Here is a 15,966-nt window from a genome sequence, read left to right as displayed (position 1 = left end):
ATTGTTTTCGTCCACAGACAAAAAAAAAAACTGCTTGTTTATTCTTAAGGCATCACTGGGTAAACTGCCAACTTCTCTTTCTATGCACTTTGGAGATGGAATGAGCTGAAAAATATGACTTAAGCACTATTTATGAACCACCTTAAATGAAACATGTATTACATTTACATTTGAGCAAAATAGTCATTAATCAGCTATTTCTGTACCAACAATGCTTTAGTCGGGACAGGAGATAATCTGCATTCATTGTCCTGTTTTACTACTCGACAGACATGTCCTTCTGTTGGTGTTTGTAAAACAGCCTGTACACGTGAACATGTACATGTGAACACACACTACATGTAAGAATGTTAACACAAACTGTCCCTTCCCTAAAAAAGCAGTTCTTCACAGCTCCATTACTCAGCCTCCCAATGTGACCTCTATCCAATCACAACTCTCACCTCGTTACTCATGTTTGAACTCAGTTAGCGGACAGTGAAAGAGCAGGGTTGAGGGTTTCAGGAACCTCATTAGTGCCTTGCTCATCAGCCTCCCACCTGCCGGTGACCTTCCTAATCCTCTGGTTCTCTCCCTTTCCCTGGCCACATTAGCCAGCACTAGCACTTCATTCCCTACTTGGAGGAGTGGGCAATCCACCGGTTCCCTGCTTAGATCCATGGCCTCAGATTTAGAGGTGCTGATCCTCATCCCAGTCACTTCACACTCGGCTGCAAACAATTCCAGTGAGTGCTGAAGGTCAGAGACCAATGATGCCTTCATCACCATAATCATCTTCTAAAAGCAGTGATGCAAGGCAAGCAGTCCTCAGCCCACTGAAAAGTATACCCTCCCCTCCACGCCTCGAAATCCTGTCCATGAATATCACAAACAGGATAGGTGACACGGTGCAGCCAATGGCGGAGGACAATCCCCACTGGGAGTGAGCCATTTGGACTATTGGATCAGATCACATTTTCTCTAGTCATTTCTATTTTTTCTTTATTTATTTTTCATTTATTTTGAACAACTGGTCGTAATTTTCATTTTCTCCCAATTTAGTAATTACCGGTTCCCATGTGTAGGCTACTGAGGTCCCTGTTGCTGCCAACCTCCACTGCTGATCTGTGGCAGTTGGCTGTAGACAACTGAGTGGTGAACAACCAGGCCAGCTGTCTCTGAACTATTACACTGAATATTACGATGGCAATGGCCCCACCTAGTGACCAACCTTGTTACCACATTATTAGTATGAGTAGATGTCACATTCCACATTACCTTACGCGAAAATAGCTTATCTACAAGTTTGTTGTGAGCCTGTAGATCTTCTATTCTCAGTGCTTGACACCATAACCAAGTATAAATCAGGCATTACCTTCTCATGAGACCCCTGCAATAGAGGGACTTAGATCACACTATGTGAGCGGAGAGTGCTGTGTCATTTTGTCTAGAGGAGGAGCATCTTTTTTATGTTTTATACAGTAGTGGAAAGTAACTAAACTATGTAACTAAACTATGACTATTTCCATGTTTCGATACTTTATGCTACTCCGCTACATCTCAGAGGTGAATATTGTACTTTTTACTCCACTGCAATTACAAGAAAATTGTACTTTGATCTTGGTACTTTGGGTTGATGCCAATACTTAATATGTACTTTAACTCAATAACATTTTACTTGTGAGTATTTGTATACTGTGGTATTGCTATAAAAAAAAGTAGTTCTTCCACCACTGGTTTTAGGTCCAATCCAACTTTATTTATAAAGCATTTTAAAACAACAGAGTTGACCAAAGTGCTGTACAGTTGGTTAAAATAAAAACAAATAAAAGCATAAAATGTAAACCCAATTAAAACCCAATTAAACATAGGTACGAACAACTCTTAATCTAGGTTACCTAGGTTTTTAAAAACAGGTAGTGTAGGGGCCAGCCTGACATGATGGGGTAGCTCGTTCCACAGTTTGGGGGCTACAACTGAGAAGGCTCACTCCCCCCTGTGCTTAAGACTCGTCTTAGGGACGACAAGCAGTAACTTGGGACATACAGTATAGGTTAAGAAAAGCAGAGATATAACGGGCACTAATCCATTTAAAGATTTAAAAACAAACTAACATCTTAAAATGGATTCTAAAACGCACTGGGATGCCAATGGAGGGAGGCCAGAATTGGGGTGATATTTTTCTCGCTTTCGAGTTCCCGCTAAAAGGTGTGTGGCAGCATTTTGGACTAGCTGAAGGCAAGAAAGGGAAGCTTGACTAATGCCAGTATAGAGGGCATTACAGTAGGCCTAGTCAAGGCGAGTGGTAATAAAATGTATAACCAAGTCATTAAAAGATAAAAAGGACTTGACCTCGGATAAAAGCCGTAATTGGAAGAAGGCTGATTTTAAAACTGTTTTAACAGTATTTATCTGCTTTAAATTTACTTTCACTGTCCATTATGACACCAAGGTTAGTTACGTCGGGCTTCACATAGGGCTTCAGGGGGCCCAAGTCAAGTTGAGGGTCCAAAGATCATGACCCGTTTTCCCTTTGTTAAAATGTAAAACGTTTAAAGCCATCCAGGCTTTGATGTCCTCGAGACACTCCAGCAGTGGCTTCAATAAAGTAGCATCATCTCTCTTCAGAGGCAGATACAAATTGGGAGTTGAAATACAATAATTTCACTTGATGCTACCAGCTGTATGTGTGCCGTCGGAACAATGGGCCATCGGACTAATGGCATGGCACCGTGCACTGACAACATGGGCATATACTGTAGGTACCTTACTGCAAATGGTTTTAGATGTGCGACTCACAATAGTGCTGATTGCACATTACATCATTATTTCAATTTGAATAAATCATTTTTGCAGCTGGATTTATTGTGTAAACATGGTGAGCAACATGTTAAAATAGATAGATAAATAGACAGACAGGTCAGAAGGCACTTGAGAACAAACAGTACGCTGAGTTTTGTCAGATCATGTAAGTAGCAGAGGCTCTTCGTTCAACAGTAGTCTCGCATTGCCAGACATCTCTGCCTATCGATATGCCTTTGACATCTAAATTCACTGTGTTTGCTAAGAGTGGGTGGAAACAATTTGGAGATTTAAAAGCCAGATGTATCAGTACGTGGAAATCTACGATTGTCTGGCAACGCAAGAGTATATACAGTATAGCAGGCAAGGCCCTGTCCCCTTATGAATTCAGGGTGCAGGAAAGCCCAGGCAGCACAAATTCACACTTTGAAAATGTCACATAATGACATGAGAAATAAGTGCAACATTTGAATCAACTGAAATAGGTAGACAGAGTTGTAGTTATTTGGTAAAAAGTAGACACATTTGCTCTGTCATTCAATACAAAAGCTCAACAAACCCATCCTTTGGCCTGAGTGAGCAGTAAAACCAAGTTAGCCGTGACAAGGACTTCAACGGTACAGATTAAAACATACCGTAACATACCGTAACGGCAGCCCCAGCTGGAGTGTTCAAAGTCAGAGACATAACGTATGTGCATCCATAACAATTATTGTCATTGGTTCAATAACGTACAATCTCATTCATCAAATCATCATCATCCATCAATCCAACAGCCCTTCACCCTTTCCGGGTTCCGTCAGAACCAGAAGTCCGGACTGGTTAGGTCAGACAGAGTATATGACAGCCAAAATGTGAACCTTCACTGGTCGGTGCCATCATGAGGTTCATCCTCTGTCCTTTTCACTGGTCTGTGCCATCATGAGGTTCCCCCTCTGTCCTTTCACTGGTCTGTGCCATTATGAGGTTCATCCTCTGAGCTCACAAAGAAGCAGACCTGCCGCGGCGAGGGGCTGGGTGTGCGGGAGGAGGTGATTGGCTGGTGTTCGGAGGAGGAGACCAAGTCTGGGGTGTCCCAGTAGTTGCTGTGGAGGTCCAGGGAGGAGAGAGCCGGGACATTATTTGCCTCTACGCGTCTGTCCTCCAGGGAAGGGGGCAGGCTCAGGTTCTTCCTTAGGCATTGCTCACTAGAAAGGATCAATCAAATGGAGTCTTGTTTGTCCACATTTATTTAGAACAGTATTTAAATATATATATGTGGCTACAGAAAAGATAAGACAGTGAGGAAGTGTGCTTAGTTGCAATACTTGCGACAACACCATTTTAAGCCATTAAGACCTGAGGCCGATTCTACAAATGCCTTCTAAATAAGTAGTTCTCACACTTTCAAGATTTTTCTAAAATGTTCAAAAATGATCGGATGTACAAGCTCGCAGCGTTGCACAAAGTGACGCGCTGTGAACTCATATATCTGCTATTTCTTTATAGCCAACGCTGTTTTTCATTGATTTAAACCAAGTTATCTTGCTTAATGTTAGTACCTGTTGTTGACTGCTCTTTCTCCTTTCCAGGTCTGTCTGTACACGTCCCCAGCCACCCCACACATCCAACGCACATCAGCTGGCACCTCTGGGATCCATTCCACCAACCTGGGTCAGACCAGAGCATTTACTGTCAGTTCACCACAGGTGCAAGTCAACACCTTTAAGTGTTGGCCACTAGAGGGAGACTACAGTATGCTCATTAACTTGATTGATTGATTGAATACTTTATTAGCAGTTTGCCAACAAAAGCACAGGAAAGTACAGTCCAATACAATGTCTGCTAAGAGGATTTTAAACCCAAGAAAGCCTATGGCTTGTTTCCATTGGGGTCCTTGGTACTCAATTCATTGAAACATTAAAGGTAGGTAAGTGATATTTTTCGTCAAAACAAAACGTTTTTTGTTAAAAGGTTAAAGCACTATAGTCTGATAGTAATCATTGCTATAGAGTGTTTACTCAGTAACAGGGGTCTCCCTGTCTCTCCAGCTCTTTAATAAACAGAAAATACATTTTCAGGTAGGTGACAAAACTGCAGCCAATCAGGAGAGAATACCCATTTATCAGCTTAATTTTTATAGTGTTCCAGTTCCAATTGTGTCTGCTCATCTATCTCTTTGTGTCATCACTTCCAATTTCACCTGACTGAGTTTTCTATCCTGATTGGATAAAATGTGTATCCCGACCTGAAAATGCAATTTCTGTTTAATAAAGAGCTGGAGAGACATGGAGACTCCTGTTACTGAACAAACACTGTATACAGTAGCAATGAGTACTATCGGAATATAGAGCTATTTAACACTTATTTTAACAAATAAAAATCACTTACCCTACCTTTAATGACAGACAAATATACACTACTACGCAAAACATCATATAAACAGTTTGAAAACAAAAACAAAATATGTACAGTAAACAGTTCGAGGGGGGGGGGGGCAGTTGTTTACAGGGGCCAGTTTCGAATTGCAGCCACCTGTAAGTGCTCTTTTAGAGCGATTTTGAAGGAGAGTAGGGATTCACACTCCTTTACGACTGTTGGTAGTGCGGTCCACATTTCTGTGGCATAGCAGGAGAACGAATTGAACCCATTGTTAGAGCCAAATCTGGGTTGGACGTGATTAGTGGAGCTCCCTCTGCACTGGTAGTCAGTTTGGCCTTGTAGAGTTGTGGTGTAAAAACAGCACTGTTTGTTTGACTGCAACACCAGCGTCCCTCGTTACAGACTTGGCTTTTGAGTATGGGCAATGTGTTGTGTGTGTGTGTGTGTGTGTGTGTGCAGCCTGATCTCCAGAGATTACCGTAACATTGCACGGAACGAGTGCACTTCATTCCGTGTATAGCCGCCTCGGAACTCCCGAATTGCGTGCATATGTACGGCGAGTCCCACGGTGGGCGTAACCAGTCGCAACCCGGAAAAACCCGGAAGCAGAGCAGTCCCCACAAAAAAAATTACGATTCTGTGCCTATCGGTACATAACTCAAACGGCGCTGAGTAGGCACAGGCGAACGTCCCACCGTTCAGGACGGCAACTCGGTCGCCTTAGCTCCCTCGGTGGTCCTTCACGGGGTGACAGTTCGCCTGTGACTGCGCGCCTCCGAAATGGTTTTGTCACAAAGGGAGCGCCGTACCATATGCACGCAATTCGGGAGTTCCGAGGCGGCTATCCACGGAATGAAGTGCACTCGTTCCGTGCAATGTTACGGTAATCTCTGGAGATCGGGTTGGTGTGTGTGTGTGTGTGTGTGTGTGTGTGTGTGTGTGTGTGTGTGTGTGTGTGTGTGTGTGTGTGTGTGTGTGTGTGTGTGGGAGGACTGTAACGTGGATGTTAGCTCTGTTTACAAAGTAATCTGCACAGTTATATATATATATATATATATATATATATACTGTCTGTCTATTGTCAGATTATGTTCTCAAACGAGTGTTAATGTTTTGCATCACCATTACTATGACTACTGTGTACAGCCTAGTTACTGTATTTGGCAGATTAACTGAATTGGATTCTGATCGGTGGGATTACGCTTACCTCTGGGCTACAGAGTAGGCTGACTGTACAGGAAGTGTGTAAGGCATGAGCATGTATGAGGCCACTCTCATTGGCAGCAGCTCGGAGACCTTAGAATACAGGCCAGTCTTATCTTGGCACGCCTCACAGAGCACTGAAAGAAACAAAGACAACTTGACATTTCACTAACAACACATGTTACTTTTATTAACAGATTATAGAGTGACATTCGTGCCAGCTGAGAAGAAATAAAGCATTGTTTTTAAACCGTCACACAACAGTGCTGCTTCCAAATGAAAACATCAAGCTGTGTGACATACAACGCATTGCGTTGTTAGCTTTAAAGTCAGTTCTGGTCGGCAAGTGTGACACCATCATGCAATGGAGCATAAATTAAGTTTAAGATGACTGCATACCTTTCTTCATAGGCGTTGGCAGGACCATCTGCTGGTCCAACCACCAGTGTTGTTTATTCAGTAGATTGAGTCTCCGCAGCAACCATTCTTTCCTGGTTTCAGGATGCTCGAAGCAGCAGGTCGCCGTGGCCTCGGTTAACGCACTGTCAGCCGTAGGACTCTCCGTTCTCAACAGGTCTGCCAGCGCAAACATGACATCAGCAACACATTCCAAAGGTTGTACTATTATGACAATATATTGACAAGAAACCAGACGCAATAAAACTTTGACACTGATAACCAATGTCATACTTATTCATATAATACCGTGGACCTTCCCGTGGAAGAACGTGTGAGTGAATCCACGTCATCAGTCTGGCAATGCCAGGCTAGGGCGATATGGCTTCTAATCAATATCACGATTATTTCAAACTTTTGCCTCAATTACGATTAATGAATGATTTATTTATTTTTTGGGTTTGTGTGTGAAAATAGCAGATCTACAAGCTCACAACATGCCACGTTAATTTGTAAGCCTGTATGACGGCTATTTCCACAATTTGAGTGCGCCACCATTGTACAACAAATGGTTAATAAGACCAAATGGTTAATTGATTTTTTCCATGTCGATTAGTTGATATGATATATAATACAATGAAGACATACATTAGGTCGGTAATTGGTCTCGATATTTTCGGTTAATTGCCCAGCCCTAAAATTACATGATAATTATTTCAATGTCAGTTTAGCAACATAGTAAGACTCACTGTTTTCTTCTAGGAAGCGTAGAGCATCCTTGTACCCACTCTGACACATATCTGCCATTACCTGTCAAAAGACATGATAATATGAAAGAAATGTCACAATCACATACATGTAACCCAGCCATCCCTATTTTGGGAAGATCTTCAAAACAATTCATAAATGTTTTCCCTTTTTATTTAAAATGTTAAAATAGCGTTAATTTTCAATCTACAAGCTCTACAGCCACAATGTGATGTGTTGTGAGCTTGTAGGTTGGGTATTTTTGATTTTTTTTAATACAGCAAAGTACAGTATATAGGGCTTGCAAAACATTCACATATTGTCAACATATTTGTAATCGGTTACTTTCTTAGGGCAGGGTCTGCATATTATTTAATAGTAAGTCTTGAGTATTTGGGGTTCACGCGTGCTGGACATTTGGCTTATGGGAGGCTAGTGCTGAGGTCGCTGCCCAGCACAGCTATATTCTGTAACAGAATATGACCATTTGAATAAGCCTTTAAGTATTCTTTGTAATGCTTCATTCACAGAAGTGTTTGATAGTAAGTCTATTAATTACATAATACAGTGTATTATGTAATTAATAGACTTACTATCAAACACTTACTATCAAATACACATATCATGCTATTGATTTATGACTTTAGCTATACTGTCACCACTACCAATATTATGACATCCCATTCATTGCATAACTGCTTACTGACTAAAAAGAAAGCACTGGCATAATTACAGGCCCCATATTGAGTAAGAGTCTTGGCTTGGCTTCGTAGGTTAAAATATTGCGCACTGTTATATGACTACTCTTAAATGTGTGCCAATACAGTAGACAATAATAATAAATATGTCAGTAAAGTGCTTGTGAAGTTGGTTTAGAGTTACTGGTGAGTGGATTATTGGTATTTTTTACATTGTATGTGTTTTGAGTTTTAATGTGTGGTATAAGCAGTGGCGTATGGTAAATTCTAATGTTGACCGCTTAACCCCCCCTGCTATAAATATGCATCCATGCGTTCTGGGCGCCTGTCGGCGGCCAAACCGGTTTTCAAATGGTCCTCATTTACAATTCGCCCGATTGCAAATGAGCCTCACTTGAAAACAAAGGCGACTTGCTGTGGTTGGCTACAACAGAAGAGGGTGAGGGGCTGATAATGTTGTTATGTTGATTTTTTGTTTTGTTTTTCCCCTGGCGGATCTTGCCCCTAAACAGGGGCAAGCAGGGTTTACAGACCGGGCCACGGCCTCGTTGTCCCCAATGACCGTACGCCTCTGGGTATTACATTTCTCTGTACCAAGAGTTGCTTGGTCCAGGCCAGGGTGGTGACTCACTGCACTTTCTAATAATGTCCCCACAACACATGCTCCCTTGCACCATGAATTATATAACCATGGATTCCAGCAAGCACAACATTCCACCAGTCACACGTGAGGAAAGAGATAGTCTTACAACACAGTGAAGGAACCTACTCACGTAGGATCGAAGTTCACTACACATCTTAGTAAACATTTTATATCATCACGGTACACAGTAAATCTGGAGTGTTATTTTAACTCTGAGAGTGGAAAATGTTTGAATTATGGTCAATGGATTGAGAGCAGTTTGAGAAAAAAATGTCACAGAATAAAACACAGTCACGCAAATGTTTAACCACTTGAACCCTAGCGTCCCTTTTCTGGGGAGGACATTTGGCGAAAATAGTAGTAATAAAAATAGTAATAAAATAGTAATAAACTAATATCACACGTTCCTCCACGTGGAGGAACGTGTGAGTGAATCCACGTCATTAGTCTGTCAATGCCAGGCTAGTAACTATGTCCATTTGGCGAGATATCATGCTCTATCGCGCCGTTGATTAGAAATTGGTGATCCAAAAATGGTCTACCCATTGACTTTACATTGTACAGATAAAAAGCTCTCAAAGTCACTCTTTTAGAACATAAACAAACACAAACAAAGCTGATTCTACTGATATATAACATCACAAAACCCAGTACAGCTTTTTTTAAATACAGTATATAAATAAAAATGTCAACTTCCTGTTGATTTTACTATTTGAAGATCCGGACCATGCAGCGGATCCGGTCCGGGTTTTCTTCCTAATAAAAATGGCTAAATCAAGTTGACATTTTGTTTTACAATGCTATGTTATATATTGGCAAAAGCTGCTTTGTTTGCGTTTGTTTATGTGCTAAAAGAGTGATTTTGAGAGCTGTTTCACCATACAATGTAAGTCAACGAGGAGGCGACAGTATTTTTGGATTATTAATTTCTAATCAACAGCGCAACGTGGCAAGATGCCTCGCCAGATGGACTAGTGTTACATCATAACAAGATAACGACACAACCCAAACCTCTCTACCAAAGTGTCCCTGCAATCCGGAACTTATTTTAAAGAATACAATGTTGTTTTAACCAATCTGTATGTTAATACTGTAAAACTAGCACATCTCTGCAGTGGTTGGAGGTTGTCTCCCTACTCTCCCATGCTAGACATGTTAGACCCTGGTATAGGGGAAGACGACTACTGGCTGACACAACTAGTATGCCTCATCAAGCAGAGTGGTAGTAATTTCTCTCTCACGCAGGAGACTCGGGTTTGAATCCCAGGTAGGATATAATGAGAGTTATTGGATTGCAGCTTTAATAAGGGCTTGCATTATGACACTCCTACAGTAACTCCCTACCTTGATTTCAGGTGGGAAGAGGGCCTTGCTGAGGCGGTACATGTTCCCCATGTTCATCTGGATGCTGCTGTTGCTGAAGCGAAGCTCGTGGAAGCTGGTGGAGTTGTCGCGGGGACATATGTCACTCTCCCCCGAGAACGGAGAGATGGAGATGGTGTTCTTCAGCTCCGACTGGGGGAGGTTGTCGCTGATCCCACCGTCCACATAGCGCTGGGGAGGGAGAGACGGGGAATAAGAAACAATTGGAGGGACAGATTGGATTTGGTCCATCCATGCACAACTTTGCACAAGCTGCTGATTATTTTGCCATCACATATTTTGGATCTCTTTTGTCACGAGAGTCAAGGGGATAAACAGGGGGCAAAACAAGTGGGAAAAACAAGTAATCAAATATCTTGGCTTATTCACACATTTTGGGGCAGGATTTCTTAAGGCTGGATAAACACCCCTAGGCTAGGACATTTCAACATTTATTAACAAGAATCGAGTACCTTACCATGAACCCAACATTAACAAGAATCGAGTACCTCACCTAGTGAACCCAACATTAACTTCTTTGCGGACAGAGTCACATACATTTTAGTTTTTTCTCTTCATTTTTGTTTTGTTGTCACATTATTGTGTAATGACACGATGTTGGCAACTTTCAAGGTCAGGTTCCACATCTTAACATGAATACATTAAGGCTTTGCTATTTAATACCCTTAGAAATTCATAGAAAGCTTATTTCTTAATTGAAGAATAAAATATACTTAATTGCCAATTCTAAAATCCTTCAGTCTCGGGGCAGAGAAGCTGGCAGAGGACATAATGGAAATAAAATACTACTTCTGTGTCCTAATTTAATTGAAACACCAACAAACTATGATAGAATGGAAGATAACACCCTCAACAAGTGTGCACTGGGCTGACTACCATCCATAAATATAAGATTGAGACATTGTTTGTCTATTCCTTTGAGTATCTGTCCAGAGCACTGATATTGTACACAATTACATGTATGTACAAAGTTAATGAGTCATGAACGGTCCGCTCTGAGCCAGCCAGTGATCTTGACACTGAAAAGTACACAATGTACAGAAATGTATACTGTTCCTTGTATAGGAGGAGAAAGAGCAGTGTAGTGATGGTGGGGTAGTGTGTCTAAAAGGCCAACTGACAGTCTGACTCATGGGGGGACTCTTTGAACAAGTTATATTTGGATTTTAACCACTTAAGCCCTACAGTAACACTTTGTTGTGTCAATATTTTGCCCCAAATAGGGACACCGGGCTAAGACGTCCCGTGTTCTTAACATTGAACTTTGACACCAATCATCAGGCAAGCCAGGACAACAACAGTGTCTATTCAGAGTACGCCCAAACCTGTGAAATATAATTAAGCAACCACAGATACAGCTTCTGTTCGTGAGGATTCAATGTGCCTCTCTGCTCTAGTGATGTCTTTTGACAATGGCACCCTCCCTTCCCGGACTGTGGTCCCTGTATCCTCTGAACGCCGCCTGGCAGATTTAGAACTACATGGCCTGCCAAAAAGAAACTGGGCTACCAGTGGATTACATAGCGTTTCTAAAATAGACTTTCATCTGATATCACTGTCAAAGACAAGTTCACTAGCAGCTAATAAGTCAACGTGATGGTAAAGGTCTTCAAGGACACAGACCACCACAGGACATTCAACCCTCAGACACTTACCACTCCTCGGAAGGACGGGGGAATCAGGCCACAGTAGATGGGGATGAAACAGCTACAGACCAGGGCCTGTGGACAGAACACCTTATTAGACAACACCCATGTCCCCGACATGCTGATAAGAGTTCCAGGGGTCACTGCAATGTTTCATTACACAAGGGCACATTGGGCAATTCAATGACTTTCAATGACAATTTCAAGGACTGCACTAGTGCCCTGGAATGTGTCACAATGAATTCAACAAATGAGTTATCTAACTCGAACTCTTGTCAACCAATGCGTGACGATTTCACAAGCATGGATACATTGCATGATCAAGAGACTGCGGGTTTGTACTAGAAGTTTAACGAATCCATCTGACTTGCTGTCATGTTTACAAATTGACACATGTAAACATGATTATGATTCATAATAATAATACAACTCTTTTTTAACTAGTATCTATTTATTATTTTGCTAGTAGTACTACTACTATTACGACTGCTACTACTATTATTACCACTATTATTACTATTACTATCCACACCACAATCGCATGGCTCACCCACCTGCATAAGCTCTTCTTTGGAGTCGAAGTCAGACACCAAGACATTCTGTCCATCAGACACTCGAGTGAGGGACACACACAGCCTCCCGGCGGCCCGAGTGTGTGCGTCGGCGGACAGGTTGCGATCTAGGCCCCCCCTGAGCGTTTTGAGCAGGTTGAAGGAGGGATGGAGAGGGCCCAGATTTCTCTTCCTGGCCTCCTTAGCCACATCTATAACATCCTCGCAGCATGCAGCTAAAGGGTAGCAGATCGGGTGAGATGGGGGGGGGGGGGGGCAGAGAGACAACAGCATGACGTCAGGGAGGGAGACATTACAATAATAATAATACACTTTATTTATAGCACCGTTTTAAACAAAGTTACAAAGTGCTTAACAACTTAAAAACAACTTAACATAAATCATAAACAATAACAGCAATAAAAACAACACACAATAACAGTATCAGTGAAAATAGATGCATTCATTTCTGCCGTTAGGGGGTTAAAAAGGCTTTTTCTTTATGATAAAATGGGTTTTTAATTTAGATTTAAAAATGGTCATGGAGCTAGCAAGCCTGAGGGTCCAATTGGATGCTGTTCCAGAGTCTATAGGGGCCTTGATGGCAAAGGCCCGGTCACCCTTGGTCACCAGCCTAGACTTAGGAACATTCTAGTAGGCAGCCGAATCAGAGGACCCCCACATTACTGTGAAGATCAATCAACAGCAAACAAATACATTCTGCAAGGTGCCTCTGTGACAACTGATAACGCCATCGGATCCATATTTTCATGATCCTGCATGAGTCAGTGACCGACTGAGGTCATTATGACCTATTCTGGTGTCATTGGTTCATAAGCATATAGGTTGATATTCTCTGATCCACTGCACATATCCAATAGGCTACACTGCAATGACACAGTAGGCTATGATCCGTCTTTAACTCTTTATCTTTGCTTATTATTCATGTGCGAGAAGGTTCAAACTCCCCACTGGCCAGTCAAATCTTTCCAGGGCAAGGACATGTTCGGTGTTTCTTTTTCTTTCTTTTTTTTTATAAAACAGAAAAGCAGAGAGCAACCTGTTAATTGTTCATTGGTTGTCATTGCTGGATCTCAACTTTGATTGTGCCAAACATTTACAGAAACATTTATTGTATCTTTCTGTTGCATATAACATTTAATGTAGCCTATAGCTATGATTATAATTGAACAAAACGGTCCTTTACTGCTGCATATATAATACCAGCCTTGATACAAGACTGTCATATATTATGACACGATGACCGTCTTGATCCCAGGCTAATATATGACTAGCCTTGGCCTTGGATCTTGTATTTTATTGAGGCTGACTTTTACTTTCGTATCTCAAATGTCAGAATCGATAAAAAAGACATCTATGGAAGTCATGATCCAAGGCTTAATATAAGGCTAGACTCTGGACAGGATAGGTGGGCACTATAGGGACATCTGGGAACCTTGATGTAAAATTGGCTATTTCGTCCAAAATGTTAAAATATTTAATATTTGAAAAATGGTCTTCAGTAATGTAAAGTATACATGATGTGTTAACATGCAGGTATATCATTATCAGACTTCATTTTATCCTTCAACTTCTTGTTTATGCCCCAGAATGACTGGATATACAGGGTTTGTAGCAATTGTAGAAATATTAGACCTTGATTGTCGAATGTTTAAGCATGTTCTAATCATGTATACCTTACTTTACTTAAAAACATTTTTCAAATATTTGATTTTTTAACATTTTGGACAAAATCACCAATTTTACATCAAGGTGACCAGATGTCCCTGGTGCCCACCTATCCTGTTACCGACTGGACTACCGATATGATCCCACAGATGTCTAACCTTGGATGTATCAAGGCTAGACATCTGTCATGGCTTAGCCTATACTTACATATGGACGCTTGGGTCGCCAGCACCGATGCGGTGAGCGCACCGGCCGAAGCGCCGTAGATCTTGGTGGCCTCTTGGACCAGGTAGGGAGCCTTCTCCAGCAGACAGCTGGCCACCCCGATGTGGTAGATGCCCAGGAAGCCACAGCCGCAGAAGGACAGGCTCCATCCTCCGCTTAGATCGAACATAATATAGACTACAACATGCCCCGGTGGTCCACCGCAGAAGAAAGTTTGGATGAACAAGTTATTACAATGTTATTATTAACCAAACACACAGCGTTATTACACCGTTAATACGCCGTTTCCTTCATGCAATCACAACACTCCTGCTACTCTCTGACAGGAGAAGCGGCGTGTAGTTGTCGCTAAACCCGGCTGACACAAACTCTTCTCTTTCTACCAGGGTCAACTAAAAAGTCTCTAGAGAACAACATGTTTCGTAGCACGCGATTGGCTGATCCACACTGTCAGTCACGACCCCGTTCCCGACGAGAGCCAATCAGCCCGATCTAGCTCTGGTCCATGGCGTTAGAAGGAGTTCTCCTTAACGCTATGTTGTTACTTTTCACCCATTGGCCGCTCACCCCCGGTAGCGCAGCCTCTCGTCTCTAGTCAAAATAAAAAATACACAAACAAAGACGGTTTTAAGATGTTGACAGCCTACTTTCCTTAGTGGGAACACTCTGAGCCCCCCCACCTCACGTCTAAAATACACTTTTTGACCAGAAAAGAAAATAATCAATCGGATGGAATTTTGTTTGAGTTATTCCACTGCGCCCTCTACAGATCTGGTCTATAGAAAAATTCCATTGACCAGATCTGTAGGGGGCGCAGTGAAATAACTAAAACATGTTTCCATCGGGTGAAGTATTTTCTTTTCTGTCCAAAAAGTGTATTTTAGACGTGAGGTGGGGGGCTCCGAGTGTTCCCACTAAGGAAAGTAGACTTTCAACGTCTTAAAACCGTCTTTGTTTTGGTGAGTAGTGAAAGTGTATTATTTATTTACTACAGACGACACGACAGCCTGCGCTACCGGGGGTGTTCAGGGAACGGCTCGAAAGTAACATAGCGTTAAGAGGAGAACTCCTTCTAACGCTATACCCGATCTATACTCGTTAGTACAACAGTGTCACTTGCGAAAAATAACTGATCTACAGGCTAACAAGGCATCGTTTCACGCAGTCGCTTGGACTTGTAGATCAGTTGTTGCTGGACTGATACACAGATGTAGGCTACTGGGGGAGGGGGTGGGCCGGGGGTCATAAGCATTAGCCTACTTCTTTAGAACGTTATATAACGTTTAATGTCACATATTATAATGTTTTTTTCTGTTACACTGGTGCGTTTGGTTTGACATTAATCTCTAAAGCCATTGCAATGTTATTATACAAGGAATAATCTATTATATACTGTTACTTCCAGGGTTTATTCTGCTGTTGTTGCAAATACAAAATAAATATGGACAAGGGCCCCAACAAAAGCCAAAAACGTTTCAGTTAAATGGCTCAACTCATGCATATGCATTTATATTGCATATGCATATTTATTTTTTCATTTCACATAAGTTTGCTTTGTCAAAATTTCAGTACTTTTTAGTGTACATTTATATTTTTGTTGTCTTATTTTCTTATAGGCCTACTTTATGATCTGTTTTTATTTC

The 15,966-nt window shown here is 41.7% G+C and overlaps 1 protein-coding gene across 1 annotated transcript; it reads right to left on the bottom strand.

Annotated features, from left to right (window-relative positions):
- Nucleotides 1-1,718: 1,718 nt before the first annotated feature.
- Nucleotides 1,719-14,657, bottom strand: pnpla3 (patatin-like phospholipase domain containing 3). The gene is made up of 9 exons (XM_080421643.1): nucleotides 14,306-14,657; nucleotides 12,413-12,645; nucleotides 11,868-11,933; nucleotides 10,174-10,383; nucleotides 7,491-7,551; nucleotides 6,745-6,921; nucleotides 6,350-6,482; nucleotides 4,323-4,430; nucleotides 1,719-3,968 (listed from the first exon to the last, which is right to left on the bottom strand). Exons 1-9 carry the CDS (start codon nucleotides 14,490-14,492, stop codon nucleotides 3,725-3,727), a joined length of 1,419 nt encoding a protein of 472 aa, XP_080277769.1. The 5' UTR covers nucleotides 14,493-14,657; the 3' UTR covers nucleotides 1,719-3,724.
- Nucleotides 14,658-15,966: the final 1,309 nt, after the last annotated feature.

Source organism: Gymnoscopelus braueri (genome assembly GCF_963280865.1).
Source record: "Gymnoscopelus braueri genome assembly, chromosome: 23".
Taxonomy (NCBI): domain Eukaryota; kingdom Metazoa; phylum Chordata; class Actinopteri; order Myctophiformes; family Myctophidae; genus Gymnoscopelus; species Gymnoscopelus braueri.
The sequence above is the reverse complement of the archived record's forward strand: the minus strand, read 5'-3'. Positions and strand labels throughout refer to the sequence as shown.